At 37.4% G+C, this 22,156-nt stretch overlaps 1 protein-coding gene across 6 annotated transcripts in view; it reads right to left on the bottom strand.

Moving 5' to 3' along the window:
* LOC100018677 (carbonic anhydrase 13) overlaps positions 1-22,156 on the bottom strand; it is a 97,920-nt gene that overhangs the window by 38,263 nt on the left and 37,501 nt on the right. For 5 of the 6 annotated variants that reach the window (XM_007486885.2, XM_007486886.3, XM_016431445.2 and 2 more), the window contains one exon: positions 9,851-9,969. In XM_007486885.2, coding sequence (XP_007486947.1) covers positions 9,851-9,969 — 119 coding nt within the window. Of the gene's footprint in view, positions 1-9,850; positions 9,970-15,517; positions 15,854-22,156 lie in introns of those variants that run through there. The other variant, XM_056824180.1, reaches the window with a different exon arrangement.

Raw genomic sequence — 22,156 nt, 5'->3', positions numbered from 1 at the left:
AGAGAGGAAGTGACATGCCTTATATGGATGGTTTTACATCACATTCCTGAATCTCATCTGTACCAATGATCGCTTAGCTTGACTTAGGACAGCCCAGGGGTCTGTCCGTTTTTCTGCACATGTCTGTTGAAGGCCATTTCCTCGGATAATTAAATCTTGAGTTTGACGCAGACCTTCCTAATCTTGTTAAACTAAGAAGGATGGAGAAATGTAGAGTTTCCAAGACCTGATTCTGTTATTCCAAGTATCTCCATTGTTACTGATCAGGAAATAGCTAAATCAGATCTTCTAAAGTACAGTCTGATTAGGGTGGAATAGTTTTGAAATTTAATTTAAAATTCACTCCATTCCTCAGTACCCTCTTTCGAAGGAATGCCAATTGATGGCATTACACCAGGATTAAATTCCCAGATTGACCAAGGAATCGTAATTCCCTGTAAATCTGAATACAATACACACATCCTGCCCAATAAAAAGCCAAAACTGGGGCTCGATGGCAAGCACCTCTATCACTTTGTTCAGGATCTGAGAGCTGTGAACAATCATGTTATAAAGAGATGCCCTGTAGTTTCTAACACACTGTTATTTCTTCTATTCCTAGCACAACTACATACTTTACAATAGTAGACTTGTGCTCAGCTTTTTTCTCTATACCCATACATGAGAACTCCAGGCATATCTTTGCTTTTACCTAGAAGGGCTCCAACTGGACCTGGGCTCATCTGTCCCAAGATTTCATGGACAGCCCTACTCTGTTCACAATTCTTTTTTTTTTTAGGTTTTTTTTTTTAAGTTTTTAAAACATTATTTTATTTGGTTATTTTCATAAATTATTCACTGGAAACATATCATTTTCTTTTCCTCCCCCCCATAACCACCCCTCCCATAGCTGACGCGTGATTCATCTGGGTATCACATGTGTCCTTGCTCTGAACGCATTTCCTTGTTGTTGGCATTTGCATTAGGGTGCTTATTTAGCGTCTCTCCTCGATCATGTCCCCTCAACCTCTGTAGTCAAGCAGTTGCTTTTCCTCGCTGTTTTTACTCCCTCAGTTTGTCCTCTGCTTGAGGATAGTTTTTTTCCTTGTAGATCCCTGCAGATTGTTCAGGGACATTGTAAAGCCATTAATGGAGAAGTCCATTATGTTCTCTTGTACCACAGTGTATCAGTCTCTGTGTACAATGTTCTCCTGGTTCTGCTCCTCTCACTCTGCATCACTTCCTGGAGGTTGTTCCAGTCTCCATGGACTCCCTCCACTTTATTATTCCTTTTAGCACAATAGTATTCCATCACCAACATATACCACAATTTGTTCAGCCATTCTCCAACTGAAGGGCATCCCCTCATTTTCCAATTTTTGGCCACCACAAAGGATGCAGTTATGAATATTCTTGTGCAAGTCTTTTTTCCTTATTATCTCCTTGGGGTACAAACCCAGCAGTGCTATGACTGGATCAAAGGGAAGACAGCTTTTTATCACCCTTTGGGCATAGTTCCAAATTTCCCTCCAGAATGGTTGGATCAATTCACAATTCTACCAGCAATGCATTAATGTCCCTATTTTGCCACATCCCCTCCAGCATTCATTACTTTCCTTTGCTGTCATGTTAGCCAATCTGCTAGGTGTGAGGTGGTACCTCTGAGTTGTTTTGATTTGCATGTCTCTGATTATAAGAGATTTAGAACACTTTTTCATGTGCTTATTAATAGTTTTGATTTCTTTAATTGAAAATTGCCTATTCATGTCCCTTGCCCATTTTTCAATTGGAGAATGGCTTGATTTTTTGTACAATTGGTTTAGCTCTTTATAGATCTGAGTAATTAGACCTTTCTCAGAGGTTTTTGTTATGAAGATTGTTTCCCAATTTGTTGCTTTCCTTTTAATTTTAGTTACATTGGTTTTGTTTGTACAAAAACTTTTTAATTTGATGTAATCAAAATTATTTATTTTGAATTTTGTGACTCTTTCTAACTCTTGCTTGGTTTTAAAACCGTTCCCTTCCCAAACGTCCGACATGTATACTATTCTGTGTTCACCTAATTTACTTATAGTTTCCTTCTTTATATTCAAGTCATTCACCCATTTTGAATTTATCTTGGTGTAGGGTGTGAGGTGTTGATCCAAACTTAATGTCTCCCACACTGTCTTCCAATTTTCCCAGCAGTTTTTATCAAATACTGGATTTTTGTCCCAAAAGCTGGGGACTTTGGGTTTGTCATAGACTGTCTTGCTGAGGTCATTTACCCCAAGTCTATTCCACTGGTCCTCCTTTCTGTCTCTTAGCCAGTACCAAATTGTTTTGATGACCACTGTTTTGTAATATAGTTTGAGATCTGGGACTGCAAGGCCACCTTCCTTTGTATTTTTTTTTCATTATTTCCCTGGATATCCTTGATCCTTTATTCTTCCAAATGAACTTTGTTATGGTTTTCTCTAATTCAGTAAAATAGTTTTTTGGTAGTTCAATGGGTATGGCACTAAATAGATAGATAAGTTTGGGTATGATGGTCATTTTTATTATGTTAGCTCGTCCCACCCATGAGCAATCAATGTTTTTCCAATTATTTTGATCTAATTTTAATTGTGTGGAGAGTGTTTTGTAGTTGTGTTCATATAGTTCCTGTGTTTGTCTCGGCAGATAGATTCCTAAGTATTTTATATTGTCTCAGCTGACTTTAAATGGAATTTCTCTTTCTAATTCTTGCTGCTGAACTGGGTTGGAGATATATAGAAATGCTGATGACTTATGTGGGTTTATTTTGTATCCTGCAACTTTGCTACACTTGTTGATTATTTCGATTAGCTTTTTGGTTGATTCCCTAGGATTCTTTAAGTAAATCATCATATCATCCGCAAAGAGTAACAGCTTGATCTCTTCATTGCCACTTTTAATACCTTCAATTTCTTTTTCTTCTCTAAGTGCTACTGCTAGTGTTTCTAGTACTAAATAATAAAGGTGATAATGGGCATCCTTGTTTGACTCTTGATCTTATTGGGAAGGCTTTGAGTTTTTCCCCATTGCAGATGATGTTTGCTGATGGTTTTAGGTATATACTGTTTATTATTTTTAGGAAAGGCCTTTCTATTCCTATACTTTCTAGTGTTTTAGATAGGAATGGGTGTTGTATTTTGTCAAAGGCTTTTTCTGCATCTATTGAGATAATCATGTGATTTTTGTCAGTTTGCTTGTTTATATGGTCAATTATGTGGATGGTTTTCCTAATATTGAACCATCCTTGCATTCCTGGTATGGATCCTACCTGATCATAGTGGATAACCCTTGTGATGACTTGCTGGAGTCTTTTTGCTAGTATCCTACTTAAGATTTTTGCATCTATGTTCATGAGGGAGGTTGGTCTATAGTTTTCTTTCTCTGTTTTTAACCTGCCTGGCTTTGGGATCAGTACCATGTTTGTGTCATAAAAAGAATTTGGTAGAACCCCTTCTTGGCTTATTCTGTCAAATAGTTTGTATAGTATTGGAGTTAGCTGTTTTTTGAATGTTTGATAGAATTCATTTGTGAATCTGTCTGGACCTGGGGATTTTTTCTTAGGGAGTTCTTTGATGGCTTGTTCAATTTCTTTTTCTGATATGGGGTTGTTTAGGTAATTTATTTCTTCTTTTAGTCTAGGCAATTTATATTTTTGTAAGTATTCATCCATATCACTTAGATTGCCATATTTTTTGCCATATAATTGGGCATAGTAGTTTTTAATGATTGCCTTGATTTCCTCTTCATTAGAGGTGAGGTCTCCCTTTTCATCTTGGATACTGTTGATTTGTTTTTTTTCTTTCCTTTTTTTTAATTAGACTGACTAGTACTTTGTCTATTTTGTTTTTTAAAGTACCAGCTTCTAGTCTTATTTATTAAATCAATAGTTCTTTGACTTTCAATTTTACTAATTTCTCCTTTGATTTTTAGGATTTCTAATTTAGTCTTCATCTGAGGATTTTTAATTTGTTCACTTTCTAATTTTTTAATTTGCATGCCCAATTCATTGACCTCTGCCCTTCTTAATTTGTTTATATATGAACTCAAGGATATAAATTTCCCCCTGAGTACTACTTTGGCTGCATCCCATAGGTTTTGAAAGGATGTCTCACCATTGTCATTTTCTTCAATTAAGTTATTAATTGTTTCTATGATTTGTTCTTTAACTAGCTGGTTTTGGAGAATCATATTGTTTAATTTCCAATTAATTTTTTATTTATCTCTCCATGTACCCTTACTAATTATTATTTTTATTGCGTTGTGTTCTGAGAAGGTTATTTTTATTGCATTGTGGTCTGAGAAGGCACACAATTCTTAACTGCTGATACAGATGCCATAAAATTTAAATACAATCATTTAATTCAGTATATGGATGATTTACTCTTGGCCTCACCAAACACTGAAGCATGCTAAGTGGATAGAAAACACCTCCTCTTAGAGCTACATAAGAGAGGTCACAAGGTCTCCAAGGCCAAAGTTCAGTGTTGTCTCCCCAAGATACAATATTTAGGCTTTATTTTAACTGCTGGGTCCTGTTTAATTTCTCCCAAGAGTATTGAAAATATCCAAAAGTTAAGTGCTCCTACCACTAAAAAGCACTTGAGAGCTATTCTTGCAGCAACAGGATTTTGTCGGCAGTGAATCCCTTGCTATGGGGAAATCACTAAGCCCCTTGTAGCACTCATAAAAAACTTAGTCCCTGAACCACTTAAATTGGAAACAGAACAGCTCTTTCAAATTTAAAACAAGCTATGCTGTCTGCCCCTGCTCTACACATGCCAAATTATGATAAACCATTTACCTTATATGTCCATGAACAAAAAGGGGTAGCTTCAGGTGTTCTAACTCAAAGTTTGGGACCTGCTCAACACCCAGTAGCCTATTATTCATCCCAACTTGACCCAGTAGCTGCTGGAGCACCACCACGCCTTAGAGGAGTAGCTGCCACAGCTTTGATGATAACAAAATCTGCCAATCTGGTATTGGGGTTCCCTCTGACCATAATGTGCCCACATGAGGTCAAAGCATTGTTATTAAGACATAGGACACAAGCATTTACTGACCAAAGGATTACTAGATATTAGATAACCCTATTAAATTATGAACAAATCACACTCAAACACTGGAGTTCTTAATCCTACAACCTTGCTCCCTGATTTACCAATTTCCAGAGAACTTTTATACAATTGTGCATCTTTAGTGTCCACTGTTGATAAACCTCATAATGATTTGTTGGACACCTCTTTGAATGATTTGGATTTAATATTATTTACAAATGGTTCTTCATTTATGAGGGATGGTGTGTGCTATACAGGAGCTGCAGTAGTTACTGGATTTGATACTCTGTGGTCAGATTCCTTGTCCTCAAATATAAGCGCACAGGGTGCAGAACTCACAGCTTTGAAACGGGTCTGTCTTATTACAAAGGATAAGAGAGTCACAATTCCCACTACACCATTGGCATGCTATGGCTTCAGAGGGGAGTCTTAACATCAGCTGGAAAATGTATTGCCAATGCAAACCTTATTACTGAACTTCTTTCTGCCATCCAGCTCCCCAAAACTATAGCTGTCGTTCACTGCTCTACACATACAGGTGACACTGACCCTGTCTCCAGGGGAAATAACCAAGCAGATATCGCAGCAAAACTAGCGGCCTTAGAAGGCCCTGAATTAATTATGCCACTAACAATTACTGATGATTTCAATCTATCCCTTTCTTATAATGACAAGGAAGTGGAAAAATGGAAGAAGAAATTTAAAGCAAAATAGATAAATAGATTATGGGTATCATCAGATGGCAAATCCTTACTCCCTAAAGCTTTCTATAACCATATTTGTCACTCTATTTATAAACATGGTCATTTTGACACCCAAGATATTGTAGACTCTGTTAAAAGAGTATGGAGAGCACCTGGAATAACTACAATTGCCTCCAAAGTATGTACAGCTTGTCGTACTTGCCAGGCCTTTAATCAACATGCCTTTCGAGGAAAAGCCTTTGGTGGACATCCTCTTGCTTATACACCATTTGAGCAACTACCAATTGACTTTATCTCTATGCCAAAAGCTGGACAGTATAAATTTTGTCTAGTCATAGTTGATCAACTGACCAGGTGGCCTGAAGCATTTCCTACTGCTCATGCCACAGCGGCTTTTGTTGCTAAAATCCTTTTGAAAAAAATTATTCCTCATTTTGGCCTGCCAGCACATATTGACTCAGATAAAGGAACTCATTTTACCAATTCGGTGTTATCTCAAATTTATTCATGTCTGGGGATAACTGGGGATAACTTAGGATAACTCCTAAATTTCATACACCATATCATCCCCAGAGCTTCAGCCAAGTTGAACAAAAGAATAAAGAACTTAAAACCATGATTGGCAAATTATGCACAGAAACTCATTTAAAGTGGCCTGAAATTGACCCAGAGGTGATTTACACATCTCACCATTTGAGATGCTATTGGACATCCACCTATTCAGGCACAACCATTTTCCCCTGCCTATACCTCACTGTTAGGAGGGGATACAATCATTGCTACATAAATCAGACAATTACAAACAAAACTGAAAGAACTCCACGACCTTGGAGCTGCTGTTCAAGCAGGCCCCTGCTTGATTTCTCATTTCATGATTTAAACCCAGGTGATAATATGTACATAAACAATTTCAAACGTACTGGGTCGACTGAACCTGCTCATGACAGGCCATTCCAGATCCTAGTAACTACACCAACAGCCATAAAAATGGAGAGAGGGACTCATGGATTCATTGTAGCCATGTAAAACGAGTACCTTCTGTTGGTGGTGAATAATTGCTTGCACTGATTGTATTTGACTACTGATTGTAATTAGACTTCTTTATTGCTGGATTTGTACTATACTGTTACACTTTATTTGATTGATCCTTGTATTTGCACAAATTGCCTTGTGGGGCCACACAGGTACTACCTTCATAGAAGAAAATCTGTATTAGTGACCTATATTGACATGGTGTGCCTTTTGTAGCATTTTGTGCCTTTACTAATTGTTTTTGTATTTTCTTGAATGTATTATTGCTTTGTCTACCTCGTTTGCACTCACATTGTTTTATCTGCCTTATTTTCACTCACACTGTGGATCATGGTAAGTCAAAGACGAAACAAATCTTATTTTTTGAAAACTAGTCCCTATATTTTACCTCTGTAATTGTGAAATATACATAATTTTAGCATTTTGTTTTCTTCCTACATGTCATACAGTATTTGATTTTTTCCTTCTTTTCTCATTTTTTCTTGCTTTTGCTTTTGACACACATGTCACTTGTATTGGAAAAAAAATTTAACTCTTTTTACCTTTTGCAATAGCATAAGCTAAGATATCCATTTACCTAGCATATAAAAAAAAATAATACCCAAAAAGCTTTGAACTATGGCAACCTGCCACTAGTTACTTAACTATTATGAAACTTTAGCTCAATGACTATGTCTAATCCAAGGACAAACGGACCACAAAGAAGCACAGAACATGATTTGCGAAGTGCCAAACGAGCACAAAAAAGGTGAAGGAAACCAAACCAATCCTATTGGGATTGATGACATTCTGCACAAAAAGTATAATGACTCGATATGGAGACTTGAGGTTGTGGCTGTTTAACATGTGTTAAATGCAGGATTTCTTTGTACCGCACTCTATATCAAGCACATGACATCATTTGCTCTGGCTCCATTATCCAGAAAAAAAGAAGAAAAGGGTTGAACCAGGAAATTCTATTTCCCATTTGTCTTGAGATCTAGTCTCTTTTTCTATTTTTCTCTCATGATGTGACAACTTACTGTGGTCCAGACTACTAAATTGGGTTATTGACTAATTGTTGTATGCTTATGGAACCTGGATCACTACAAGAACCTGTTGTGAGTTATTTTTTTTTCATTTTCCCAGAATTTTTTTCAAGTTTTCTTTTTATATTTTTTATCTGACTCCGAAGTTATTTTTTTTTAATTTTAATTTCTTTGATTCCTTGATGTTTTTTGATACTTTATTCATATTCCTTATGACTCAACCATGTATCCCTGTATCATTCCTACATGCATCCCTGTATCCTCCTCAGGGGGGAATGTATTGTTATTTTCCTCAGGGGGCTATGTTATTTTTGTGAACTTTGACTTGAATTTGAGCCAAATTTAGAACAAAAGACTACCTCCCAGAATCTAGAAGGCACCATGAAGATGCCTGCAGAGACCACACGCTGTATCAGAAGATCCAGAGTGAACTTTGGGATATGGAGAATTTTAACTTGGGGGGACGGAAGGGTTGAATGCTTTTGTTTTGAACCTATACTCTTATGCCAAAGGGGACTGCCCCCAATTGGATTTCTGTCAATGTACCTATCATTGGTTTTGTTCCTTTTCCCTTTTATTTTCCTCTTATTCCCAAATTATTGTAATTTCCCTTTAAAAACTGTAACATTTGTACATACCTTTAGTTAAAGTTATAAGTTAGTTATGTTTTCATGATCCATTGGGAAGACTGGTCTACCAAAGGATCACAGGGGGATGTGTTGATTTAGCATCTTGAACCCTAGAGACTATATTTCCCATAATCCCCTTTTCCTTTTCCTGTTTTTTGCATCTCTGAACGTGGGGGAGAGTTTTGAGTTTCTTTTTCTACCCACAGTGGCTCTCTGGTTCCATGGCAGAGGAGTGAGGAGCAGTTTTTTTGTTTTGCTAGCCCTACTTCCTTATACTTCAAGATAAATATTTAATAAATATTATTAAATATAATACTAGGAGTACTGGATATTAATTTTAATCTTTATAAGTAGTAGTAATAATAATAATAATAATAATACCTTGCATTTGTATAGCACTTTTAAGATTTATAAAGCACTGAATATACATTTATTTCATTTCATTATTTCATTTGATCTATGATCTTTGATCTAGGAACTCTAAGTAAATGATCTTTATTTTTCTGTACTTTTCAGTCCATTGAATAATAAAGATGTGGTCTGCTATAGAATTTTCACTTGGGAAAGCTTTCTATCCCCTAACTATTTTATATTATAACTTAAGACCTGATAATGTTAAGTCCCTTTATGTCCTTATTTAAAATTATTTCTCTAATATATATATATGTACATGTATATATTTATACACATATACATGAAATTTCTTTTGTGATTCTAGTAATTTTGTTCTTACTAATATATTTTGTTATCCTTTTGTCTAACTGCATAAAATAATCCCTTGGAAATTTGATTGACATAGCACTAAGTCTGTAAATTAAGTAGTATCATAATTTTAAAATATTGGCACAAATTAACTATGAATGATATAGATCTTTCCAATCACTTGTCTTCCTTTATTTTTTAAAGAATATTTTGTAGTTTTGCTTATAATATAAGCCTTGCATGTGTCTTGCAAGGTAAGTTAAATCCTAAAGGTTTAGATAATTCATTTTGTAGTTATTTTTGAATGGAACTTCTCTATTATTTTCTCCCAGTTTTTGTGAGTACTAAATAGTCAGGTTGATGATTTTTAATAGATTTAATTTTGCACCCTGCTACTTTACTTAAAGTATTAATCATCATAACTAGTTTTTTTACTCATCCTCCAGAATTTTCTAATTAAACCATTATATCCTCTGAAAATAGGAATAATTTGTTCTCCTCCTTACCAAAGTTTATGTCGTTAAGTTCCTGAAAGGGGTGCTACCTAGCCCCAAAGTAAGAATATAGGCATATAAGGCATTTGGGGCACCTAGGTTGGAGACCTAATTTGGGGCAACAGACTCTTATTAGTACCCCTTAAATCAAACCAAATAGGTAAATATCTTCTCTATGTTCAGGTCAGAATATACAATCTGGTATCTTACCTCGGCTGCATATTTCATTCCATCTACTGTGTGCTCAGAGCCTTGATCATCAGTGGAGCCCCAGTGAAGGTGAAACTGCCGTAGCCTGTAGGTTCCTATGAGAGGACCTCCTCTTAGAACTAAAAAACAATAAAATTTAAATTGTTAACAAGAAATAGCTTTTTGCAATCTTGACACCAAACCAATAGTTCCAATGATTATTCACTTAACTATTCAACAATCTGAATTTTTTGCTCCCTTAATACTTTACCAAATGTTGATTGTTTTAAAATTTTTTTCCAGATTTATGCAGAATTAGCAACAACTTAAAAGACTATGAAGTCCATATAAGAACTTTTTAGAGATCAAGAAGGAAAGCTTTCCCCTCTTTCAATACAGTGGGAACAAAAATGGGAAGAGAGGCTAGAAATCAGAATCAGAAATCAGGAATCCTCAAGCTTGAACTATGTCATCTTCAATTAACTTTGGTTTAGTCATCTTTAAAAATAATGTTATAAGGTTAGATCTCTCTTAGATCATCAAGATGGAACATTTCCAAAGAGTCTTCCCTCCATCCAATATTCTGGAAGAAATCCATCTGTGGAAAAAGCATACAGTCATCACAAAATCTACTCTTTTAAGAAATAAATTTGCTATTAGGTAGTATTTGGTCTCCTTGAGAAAAGGCACACAATCAGATAGCTGCAAATCCCTGGATGAATGCTGTCATCTAGTCCAACCTTCACATTTTACAAATGATAAAGCCAGGATAATAAGACATGTACAAAATTGATATACCAAAACTTCAAAAGGGAAAGGCAGTCTTAACTGTTCTCATCACAATTCCTCTATCTAGAGCAGACTTAAAAGGAAATGAGAGAGTGGCAGCTAAGTGGCTCAGTGGATTGAGAGCCAGGCCTACAGACAACAGGTCCTAGGTTCAAATGTAGCCCTAGACATTTCCTAGCTTTGTAACGCTTAGCAAGTCACTTAACTCCCATTGAATAGCCCTTACCACTCACTCTTCTGCCTTGAAACCAATATACATTATTGGTTCTAATGCAGAAAATATGGATTTTAAAAAACAAACAACAAAAAAGCAAATGAGAGTAATAAAGATGTAAGAGATGGAAATGCCATCTTTTGAGGCACTTTTGAATCCCTCTCAAAACCATTTATGTCAGGATAATCGTGAGTGTAAATGTGATGTCATGAGGAATTAAAAATAATCTGCCATATGTAATGATCAAATGTTGTCACAGGCTTAATTATATATTAGCAGAAAGAAGAACCAAATAAGGTGAGATGTTTTCTTCTTTTTGCTTCATGTGGGAAGGCAGGAATGCACAATGACTGCTGTCCAGATTTACTTATTCTGTCCAGATTTACTTATTCTCAGTCATATTTCCTTTATTCAGTAGAACTCCTTGTTTCAAGTTTAATATTGGTGGCTGACAAGTGTTGACCTTAAAAACTCTGGTCAATAAAAAGAGCTCATAGTTATAAACCATAGTTTTAGGATATTTAATCACAATGTTGAGAAAGTGCCAACTGGCAAGGGCTCCTTTTGGATTCATTTTTCTCAAATGTCTTTACAATAAAGACATCGATCTCCTAGACCCTTCTTAATAGTGTCATAGAAAAGAAACCTGAAAATAAATAGCTCTTTACCTCACAAATTAGACAATAAGATTCTGTACTCTGCCATTCTTTTAGGGACAACTGTGTTTTTACAATGAAAGCTATGATGAAAATCTGAGAATGTTCCTGGCACTTTTTTAGAGAGTGCTTTGAAGGCCACATAGAGGTTAAATGATTTAAAAGACATTTTCCTAAATGGAATCACAGTCTATCTACATAGAATGCTTTGCAAAGCAAAGCTGTCAATTACTAAGGGGCAATGAAGCTCTTCATGGAAAGAGATCAACGGCAATATTGTCCCTTTGTTTCTTTCTGTGGCATAATGAGACCTGAGCTGAACCATAAAATCATTCACTGGCAGATAAAAAGCAGCTTAAGGAGTTTAAGTAATAAGTTAAGTTAGAATGAACCTTGAAAAAAGGAGAGGGCAGCCTGATCCAGGAAAGTGGGAAAGTGATAGAACAAAAACACATTCCTGAGGTAAGTCAAGTTCAGAGTCTTGGTTTGAGACAGGATGTGTATTACTTGATTATAGAACAAAGACTGCCTTAGAAGGCTACCTGATTGAATATTGGGTTTGAGCATTTTAGTCCAGATAAGCAGCAAGAGTGCAGCTATTAAGAACATGATTCTAATGTCAAGATGTCTTTCAGAGGAAACACATAAGATAAAGCCATAGCAAGGCAGTTATGATGAGATACTAAGAAAAGCTATAGTCATTCATTCATTATTCATTCAATATTTATTGAACCTAGGGCACCGTCATAGGCTGCTCTCAAGGAGCCTACGAGCTACAAAGAAGGTGATATGTATACAAATAAGTAAGTAATAAGAGGACCCAGGATATCTGTCAGGATTGAAGGAAAGTGACAAAATAACAATAGAGTCCTGAACTAGGAAATGCAGTTCAGAGGCAAGTTGTCAACAAAAAAAGCAACACAGCACAGAATATCAATGTCGAACAGCAAACCCCAGTTCCCCCCTTACTGACTCTATCCATGTTGGTAGATGGCCAAAGAGCCAAAGCAGGTAGCCCACCAGGGAAGAGGAGGGGTCTCTAATCCATGGATTAGGACATGAATCTTTTTTTTGTATCCTTTATTTTGTAGGTTAAAATGGGGTGTGGGTGTGGGCATGTGGGGGTGTTTTCTGTGAGCATGGCAGCTTATAAGAGGAGTTGGTGGCTACTTTTAGGGGAATATCAGATACTGAAGTTTCCAGATTATACCTAGAGGGGACAAAAATCCTGGTAGCCTACATATTCTACTGGGAAATATGTCATAGCACTTTAGAACTAGAAGATATTAAAGAGATCATATAATCTTATTCCCTCACTTTACAAGTGAGAAAACTGAGGCTAGACCAAATGACTAGACCATATCCTATTTAAGACATTAAGCTCTCAACTCTTATGCTGCTGCTCACTTAACTACCCTTGCATTTCAATAGCACACCATAGTAACCATGGTATTTTCAGTGTTCTCAAGCCCAGTCTTATAAGAAAGTTTGAAAATTTCTGGGATTGAAGACTAAAAAAACTGCCTGTTGTGAGTCCCCTCAAAAAAAAAACCATTATTTCATTATGCTGTAGTCAATAAGAATCTTTCCTTAAAATTTGCTCACATCCCCCCACAGGTTCTGTTGTTTTAGAAAGGCAAAAGTAGAATGTGTAACTGGAAATTCAAACATGTTCATTCATTGGAGATGCAACTAACACAACCAAACTGTTAGCCTTAAAGCCTTCAGTCTTCCTACTGAGAAGCTTCCCTCACTGTTGTTTGCTTAATAGTTCTGTGATCAGGATGCTATTCATGGTTATTGATATGGTAGCTTCTTTGAATAATGGAGCCAACTTTCTTCCCCTCCCCCAAAAAATGAATTTGGTATAGCAAGATCTTTTTTCTCTTCTCTCTCATTTGTATATATATTTTAGCAGTAGTTTTCTTTGTTCAATAAGATCTCTGCAAGAAATTTAAGTTCTTTGTTAAATTCCAATATACATTTTTAATTCATAAAACGAACCTAAAATATTCTTTTAAATTAACTTGAGAAAGAGAATGTCGGCCTACTTTTATATAATTTTTATCTCTAAGGGATACGAAACAGTTTAAAGACATTTTGAAATCTATCCTTGAAATTTCCCTGTGATCTAGATAAAAGATCCACTTTTTATAGACATGGAACTAATGAATACTTAAAATGATACATCTGAAAAACTCAGTTCAATCAAATATTTCAGAATCTTAGCACTACAAGGGTCCACAGGAATGGCATCTCCAACTAGTGGGAGCCTAGGCTTAAAACTCTCCAGTAAAAGTTACTTCCAACCTCTCAAAGCAGTAGATTCTTTATGCTGTACCTAAATGTACAACTTGTACCTACTGAGATTTGTCCTGACCAGTCTAGACCCTTTTCCACATTAATGCCCTGGAAATGCTTGAGGAGAGCTATCATGTCTCCCCCATATATTTGCTACACATTTCCATTTCTCTCAGTCCTCATATTGCCTGACTATCATCCTAATCATTTTCAAAGAGGATCAGTGGCATCACACAGTGATGTCTTGACTCATGTGAAATGAATTTAAGTGAGGCAAGGTTGTACAGTCCACCTCACTCTCTCTTCCAGTCATCAGTGCCCAGGGGCAAGGCTAGAGTCAAGACAATTGGTGAGGGACTGAGATGCAGTCAATGATCTTGGTGTCTTTGATATTCAGCCAAGTTCTACACACTCCACAGCACCTGCTTCAGCCACCTTTATGGCCATTGAAACAAATTGTTTTCACCTGCCCATTCTACTTGGGGTAGACATCCCTCCTAATTCAATGACCAATATGAAGCCTTTCAGTTACGCTTACTCTGGTTTAGCCAGACAGCCAAGATAGTTTACCAAGTTATGGTTACTGCATGTGCTATAGCTTCTTGGAGCCACATTGGAGAGAGACAAGTAGATACCAAAGGTACATGAACAGCCCTGAAAAGGGTTCAATAAGCCCTCACCAGAGGTGCTAGCCAAATACTCCTTGTTGCTTCTGTACACTATGCCTCTCTCTCACATTAGTTTTCTTTTAGTTGCCAAAACACACTGATCGTTCATATTGTCTTATGGTCCACTACAACCCCTAAATATTTTCAAACAACCTGTTATTGGCCATGTCTTATCTTGTACTTATAACATGGATATTTTCTGGTACTCAGTTATAAATATTTACATTTATCTCTATTAAATTTCATATTCATTTGCCCCACCTTTCCAGCCAAGTTGAAATTTGTTTAGGATCTGATCCCTTCATCCATATCTGATGTCTCTGCCCATCCCTTATCCAAATTAACCATTAAAAAAAAAATTAAAGCAACCCACATCCTAAGTTGTCATTGACTCATGAATGTTTTTAATGTTAATGCTTAATGATGCATAATGTTAATAAATAACTTGGGTCTGTTCACTGAACTAATTCTGAATATCTGTAGCTATATTATCATCTGACCCATATCTTTCCATTCTGTTCACAATGATAACATGAGGGATTCTGTCAAATTCTTGGCCAAATTTTACCCATACTATGTAGTATTCATTTGACTAACCAGGCTACTCATCTTATCAAAACAGGAAGAGGTTAATCTGGTATGCCTTCTTTTTTAATGAAGCAGGGCTGGTTCTTACCAACATAAGGGTGTGGCTTATTGATTTACTCAACCCCACCCCCTCTAAAAGAAAGAGATAAAATGCCTTAGAACAGTGGTTCTCAACCTTTCTAATGCCGTGACCCCTCAATACAGTTCCTCATGTTGCGGTGACCCCAAACCAAAAAATTATTTTGGTGGCTACTTCAAAACTATAATTTTGCTACAGTTATGCTTCGGAATGTAAATACCTGATATGCATTATGTATTCTCATTGCTACAAATCAAACATAATTTAAACATAGTGATTAATCACAAAAATAATATTTAATTATATGTTGAGAAATATTAATCCAGCAGGAGGCAGCCTGAGCGCTGGGGTGGGAGGTAAGTCCTGCCTGGGGAGGGGGTCCACAGATACTACCTTCTTCTCCCTGTCGTCTCCCTCCAGCTCAAGCTGAGGCTTCACTTTGCTGGGGTTACTCGATTCCGTTATCCGCTCCAGGAGTTATCTGCTCCAGGACTCATTCTTAACCCCTCCAGAGCCAGCACCCAGGTGCTTTCTCTGGGTCTCTGTTTGAGTCTGGTCTCTAGGCAACAGGGTAAATCCATTGCCCCTCATAGGGGGAGGGCTGCTGATAGGTAACTAATTATTAGTACAATGTGCGGGCAGCAGGGTCCCCGTTCCTTCTGAGATCTTGCTGTAAAGTAGCGCGATTTCTCAGCGGCTAAAGCCATCGGAAATATGTATTTTCCAATGGCTCTAGGCGACCCCTGTGTTTCGGTCATTCAACCCCAGCCGGGGTCACGACCCACAGGTTGAGAACCGCTGCCTTAGAATGTACAAGATAGCCCAGTGGATAGAGCTCAGGACTTGGAGTCAGGATCTCAGACATTCCATAGTTGACTGACCTTGGGCAAGTTCACACTGCCTCAGTTTTCTCATCTGTCAAACAGAAGTAATAACAGCACCCACCTATAAGGCTATTGTGAGGATCAAATGAGTTACCGTATTTAAACCACTTTGTTTACTTTAAAGCCACAAATGCTAACTATTATTATTTAAGCGTAAAATGTCTTTTGAACTAGAATTAGTGGCACAAGAATCAAATTTAGATAAGTCAAGGGAATTTGTTCATGCCCCAAAGATTATCTGTAAATTTTCAAGCAAATTAAGAAGGGATTCAATCCAAAAGCCAGACTTAATATCGCATTCTTTGAACTCCTTAAGAAGGAAACAGCTAGCAGGGAAAGGGAAGCTTCTACTTTAGCCTAAGACAGATCTCCTACCCAACCCTATCTTGGTCAGAAGAGGACCTTATGAGGAACTATGAAGGATGCAGAGTTGGGTTTCCCATCTTCTCACCAGCATATGAGCATCACACCTAACACCCTCTGTCCTTTCCCTCCCTTGCCCATTCTTGGATCCCCATAGCAGTCAGTTGCAGTAATATCTACATTGAGGTCTAAAGACAGACAGATATAGATCAACTATGCATAAGGGAATTTCTTAAGCATCCCACACATGGAAGAAGACTTCCAGCAATCAGGAATTGTGGGATATGTCTTTCTCACATGTATTCATTAAGCTAGAGCTTACTTTCCCCAGACTTTAAACATACTTAGGGGTCATAGACTTTTTTTCCTAGGGAGTGAGGGAAATTATTCTGTACCAACTTTTCTTAGCATATCATCATAAGCTGGAATCAAATATAAAAATTCTCTTTTTGGTATATAGAATTCTTCACAACTTGGCTGAAACCCATCTTTCTAGCCTGACACACTACTCCTCTCAGTCTAGTCAAATGGCTTCTTCCTGTCAACAACATTCTATCCCCCATCTTTGTGTCAGTCCTAATCTCTCTGTGGACAATACTCTTCCTATCAGGAATCCATGTCATAAAATCCCTAGCTTCCATTAGAACTCAGCTCAGGTGACACACCCTACATGAGTTCTTTTCTGATTCCTTCTCCCTTACATCCCAAACATTAGTATCTTCCACTAAAAATTTACCTTGAAAAAAAAATTACCTTGCATTTATTTTATAGCTTCTTATACATTCACATGGTATCTCCCCTGTTAAAATATAAGCCCTCTGAGAGCCAAAAGATGGACCAAGTAGGGTTTCTAAAACCAGAGATCACAACGAAGGTAAAAAGCAGGTGTCATGAAACAGAGAATCAGAGAAGTAGCTGCAATGAAATATAAATTTCACATTTTTAATATTTTAGAGATAATGAAGTTCCTTCTAATGGTAAAATCTAAGATGTGACCATCCCTGTTATATGGTTGAAGAGATATAAAGAGCATCATTACTGGAGTTTAGAGGATTGAGGAATTGTGTAACCAAGGCATGAGATCAGGATCTTGGGAACTAAACTACGGAGATCTTTGGCAAAGACATGGCTGAAAGAATGGGTTCAAATGTTGTCAAGGATGCTGTTATCTCAGACCCTGTGGCTATATTCTGGACTATATTCCAGACCTAAGACCTCAAGCAGCTTATAGCACAGTATGCTACAAAATCAGGGAACAAACAATAGGTATAGATGCATTGAGAAAGACACTCAAGTTACAATGATACTACTCATCTATCTTGCCAATTCTTTCTCTTTTCAAAGCTCATCCACCACAGGAATACTGAATCAGCTTTACTCCAAGGCAATAAGCACTTATTGGGCCATATTCAGGCTCTTATTATAGACTATTTCAAGGTCAAAGAAGGATAGGTAACATTTATTTAACATTTACTATGTGCCAGGCACAGTGCTAAGTGCTTCATAATTATCATCTCATTTGGTCCTTACAACAACCCTGGGAGGGAGATGCTATTATGGTCCCCATCTTAAAGATAAGGAAATTGAGTCAAAAAGAGGTTAGGTGATTTGCTCAGTCACACAGCTAGTAAATGTCTGAGGCTAGATTGGAATCTCCCTGACTCTAGGCAAGAGCTCTCTCTATTGAACTGCCTACCTGCCTTCTTTTGGGATACTGCCAATGAGGGGCCACTGCTTTCCCATCCCACAGATTAACTGCTCTGCCTTTCTGTTTATAGGATTGAAATTACATTATTTTCCCTTTAAGCTTCTTCTTGGCCACTTTCTTTTCTGAGGGGTGAGTCACCAGCCTTAAAATGTACTGCTGACAAAGGGCGATAAAAGAATGTCTACCCTTTGATCCAGCCATAGCACTGCTGGGTTTGTACCCCAAAGAGATAATGGACAAAAAGACTTGTACAAAAATATTCATAGCTGCGCTCTTTGTGGTGGCCAAAAATTGGAAAATGAGGGGATGCCCATCAATTGGGGAATGGCTGAACAAATTGTGGTATATGTTGGTGATGGAATACTATTGTGCTAAAAGGAATAATAAAGTGGAGGAATTCCATGGAGACTGGAACAACCTCCAGGAAGTGATGCAGAGCGAGAGGAGCAGAACCAGGAGAACACTGTACACAGAGACAAACACACTGTGGTATAATCGAATATAATGGATTTCTCCATTAGTGGTGGTGTAATGTCCCTGCACAATCTGCAGGGATCAAGGAGAAAAAAACACTATCCAAAAGCAGAGGACAAACTGAGGGAGTAGAAACACCAAGGAAAAGCAACTGCCTGACTACAATGGCTGAGGGGACATGACAGAGGAAAGACTCTGAGCGAACACTCTGATGCAAATACTAACAACATGGCAATGGGTTCAAGTCAAGAACACATATGATACCAGTGGAATCACGCGTCGGCCACGGGGGGGGGCGGGGGGGGGGTGGGAAAGAGGAAAAGAAAATGATCTTTGTCTTTAATGAAAAATGCATGGAAATGATCAAATAAAATACTATAAAATTAAAAAAAAAAATGTACTGCTGATGTGGAACCAGGTTGGCCCTGCAAAGATCAGACCAAATCAGTGCTGGTCTACCACTTCCTTTGAGGGCAGTGACCTTGCATAAGTTACTACCTGGCTCAAGGCATGACTGTCACTATACTATATCCTTAGGCTGCTCTTGCTTTCTTGCTTGCCTCTCTTCCAAAAGAATCATTTGTATGACTTTCTGTTCCCACTTATTCTTTGTGGTAATTGTACCTGTTCAGCTCTGCCAAGAAAGACAAAATGAAAGCTCTTGCATCTTGCCTTTCTCAGGGCTTGTTAACTCCAGGTAGCAGCGTGAATTTAAGCATCTTGTTCAACAGAAATTTTCCCTCACCCTACTAAACAAGTTTATTGTACTTCCATCCTTTTACAGGTGGAGAATGGAGTCAGAAGAACTGAATTTAGATACCATCCTTAACATTTAATAGCTACATTACCTGGACAAGTAGACTTCTTTAAGCCTCTGTTTCCATATCCATAAAATTGGGATAATATTTGCACCATTTACTTACCTCACAGGGTTGTTTTGAAAACGGGTTCATGATAATATCATATTGCTTGCTTTCTTAATGGATGGAGGAGTGATTGGAGGGAGAGAATTTGGAACTCAAGTTTTTTTAATGCTGGAATAAATAAATAATGTTTTGTTTTTTAGTAGAGATCTAAAAAAAAAATGAAACTCTATATCCCCCCTTTAATTCTCCTGTATAGATCTTTATTTGCCTATGCATTGTACCCTTCATAGACTTTTGCTATTTGAAAAACATCTACCATTCAGGGATGTGCTGGTAAATGTTTCATAATGCCATTTTCTCTTTCAAAAAACGTGCCCAGGACACTTTTTTATTAACATTTTCTCCACATTTTCTCAGATAGACAACTGGCAAACTAATAAATCAAAGAAGAAAAGGAAAAAGAGCTTGTAACCTGTGAATATTGGATTTAGCTCTCTACTGATTTTAATAATAAAGGTAGTTAGCTCATCCTTTATTGGGAAGATGAAATTGTAATCCACAATCTATTTTTATATTTTAATCCCCAAAAGTTGATAACTCAGTATTTTAAATAGATTTACCCATTTTAACCACAAAAAGGTGTTAAGTATCTACAAAAGGTAAACTAACCAAGAAAGGTGTTAAAAAACCAAAAAGGTATAATCTAACCAAAGAAGGTGTGAACTAAAGAGTGGGCAGTCCTGGAGAGGAGTGTCTGCTGTGATTGGTAGATGTGAAATTTAGGGGAGGTGACACAAGAGAAAAAGATCTTTAAAAGAGGACCAGAGGCCAGAAGAAGAAAGATTCAATTCAAGTTTCCAGTTGGAGAAGGATCTCTTACTCAGAGTTGGACTCAGAGGAGAGACTGGAAGACAGAGCCTTGAGAAGCGAACGGAAGACAGACACCCAAACTTCTTTCTATTTAGACTGTCACCGTTGGTGACTGTAAGGTTGACTTAGTGACCCTGCTTTTCTCTTCCCCTGACTGGGGCTTAGAAATTCTAACTGACATCAGAAGAAGCCAGAATTCTCTCTCTCTCTCATTCCTTAATATCTTCCTTCTGTTGTAAATATTGTAAATAAACTACCATAAATTCCATTTACTTTAAGTAATTCATTTTGGGATTTAGAAATTAAATCCCTGGTGACCACCTAATAATATATTTCAGTCTCAACCACAAATAAATTTAATAAACCTTTAAATGTTTTATAATGCTAAACTATTACCATCAGCATTTTATTTCCCCTTGACTTAAGGTTCTTGCTACCAAAGAGGCTATTTCCTCAGGAGTCACTGAGGACTGGATCCCATGAATCAGGTCCAAGGAAAGTTACAATAATAACAGATCATGTGCTCAAATGGGTCTGTCTGTGATCTCATCAATTAGGAATGCTTTGAGTTAGGTGCTATTATCACCTCCATTTTATAGATGAGGAAATTGAGGCTGGAAGAGATTAATCGATTTGTTCAGATTCACATAGCTACTGCTGTGCAGTTGTTTCTGTCATGTCAGACTCTTTATGATCCCCTCTGGAGTTTTCTTGGCAAAGATAGTAAAGTGGTTTGCTACTTCCTTCTCCAGCTTATTTGACAGATGTGAAACTAAGGCAAATGAGGTTAAGTGACTTGCCCATGTGAATTTTAGATTTTCTATGCCCTGATTAGTTTTAAAAATCCTAAAGGAATGTAAACACGTCTACATAAGGACTAAGTGTTGAGGAGGATGGCCTATGGCAGACATGTGCTAGCAAGTGACAAATAAGAAACAACTGACAGACCCCTGGGCTGTCCTAAGTCAAGCTAAAGCTACCATTGGTACATGTGAGATGCAGGAAGTGATGTAAAAAAAAAGTCTATATATTTCGTGGCTCTTGCTCTCTCCACTCTCTTTGGAGGCAGAGGTGTTGAGCTCTGGCTCTCTTTGTGGGAGACGTGGCTCTGGCTCTTTGTGCTGGGTGGCATTTTGGCATCTTGGCAGCTTGGCGTGAGCGAGCCAAGTGAGTGAGTTTAGGCTGATTCTTTTTTTTCCCTTTACCTTCTAAAACACTATTCTCCTAGGAGGCCCCTCATCTTGGAGGAGGTCTTGTGGTTGAGTTCTCTGAACTCCCCTTGGCTTAGGCTAGACCAGAGAAATATTATATCCTTTTCCCTCTCTCTTCTTCCTAATTCCTTCCCTTTATATTAATTAAGCCACCATAAAATTCCCAAAATGATGAGTATTTTTGTTGGAATTGAATTAAATCCCTGGCGACCATTAGTATGTTAGTCATAACCCCAAAATTTACCCCTTATACCCAGGGTCATATAGCTAAGAACTGTCTGAGGCCAAATTTGACATCAGGAAAACAAATCTTCCTCACTCCAAATCCAGCATTTTATCTATTGTATTACCTAACTACCCCAAGTCACATAGATAATGTAAAAATGGAGATTTGAACCCCAGACTTCAATACCCAGAAGTCCTTGGTACTTCCCAGAATTCCCTATAATCTCACCTGAATGTGAGAACACAATTTTTATTTAAAGGGCTCTCTGCCTCTCAAGACTCTCTTCTTCCACTTCTAAGCACACGCATCTCTCTACCTGGCATGCAAGATGTAGAGTAAGTGGCTGTGAATGGGCTATTCAGCCCTAGGCATGTGCTTTTCTTATTTTGTATTTTCTTATTTCCTTGATTTCTAATAATCTTAATAAACC

Source organism: Monodelphis domestica, chromosome 3 (genome assembly GCF_027887165.1).
Source record: "Monodelphis domestica isolate mMonDom1 chromosome 3, mMonDom1.pri, whole genome shotgun sequence".
Classification (NCBI taxonomy): Eukaryota; Metazoa; Chordata; class Mammalia; order Didelphimorphia; family Didelphidae; genus Monodelphis; species Monodelphis domestica.
Note: the sequence above shows the minus strand (reverse complement) of the source record. Positions and strands in the feature narration are given on the sequence as shown.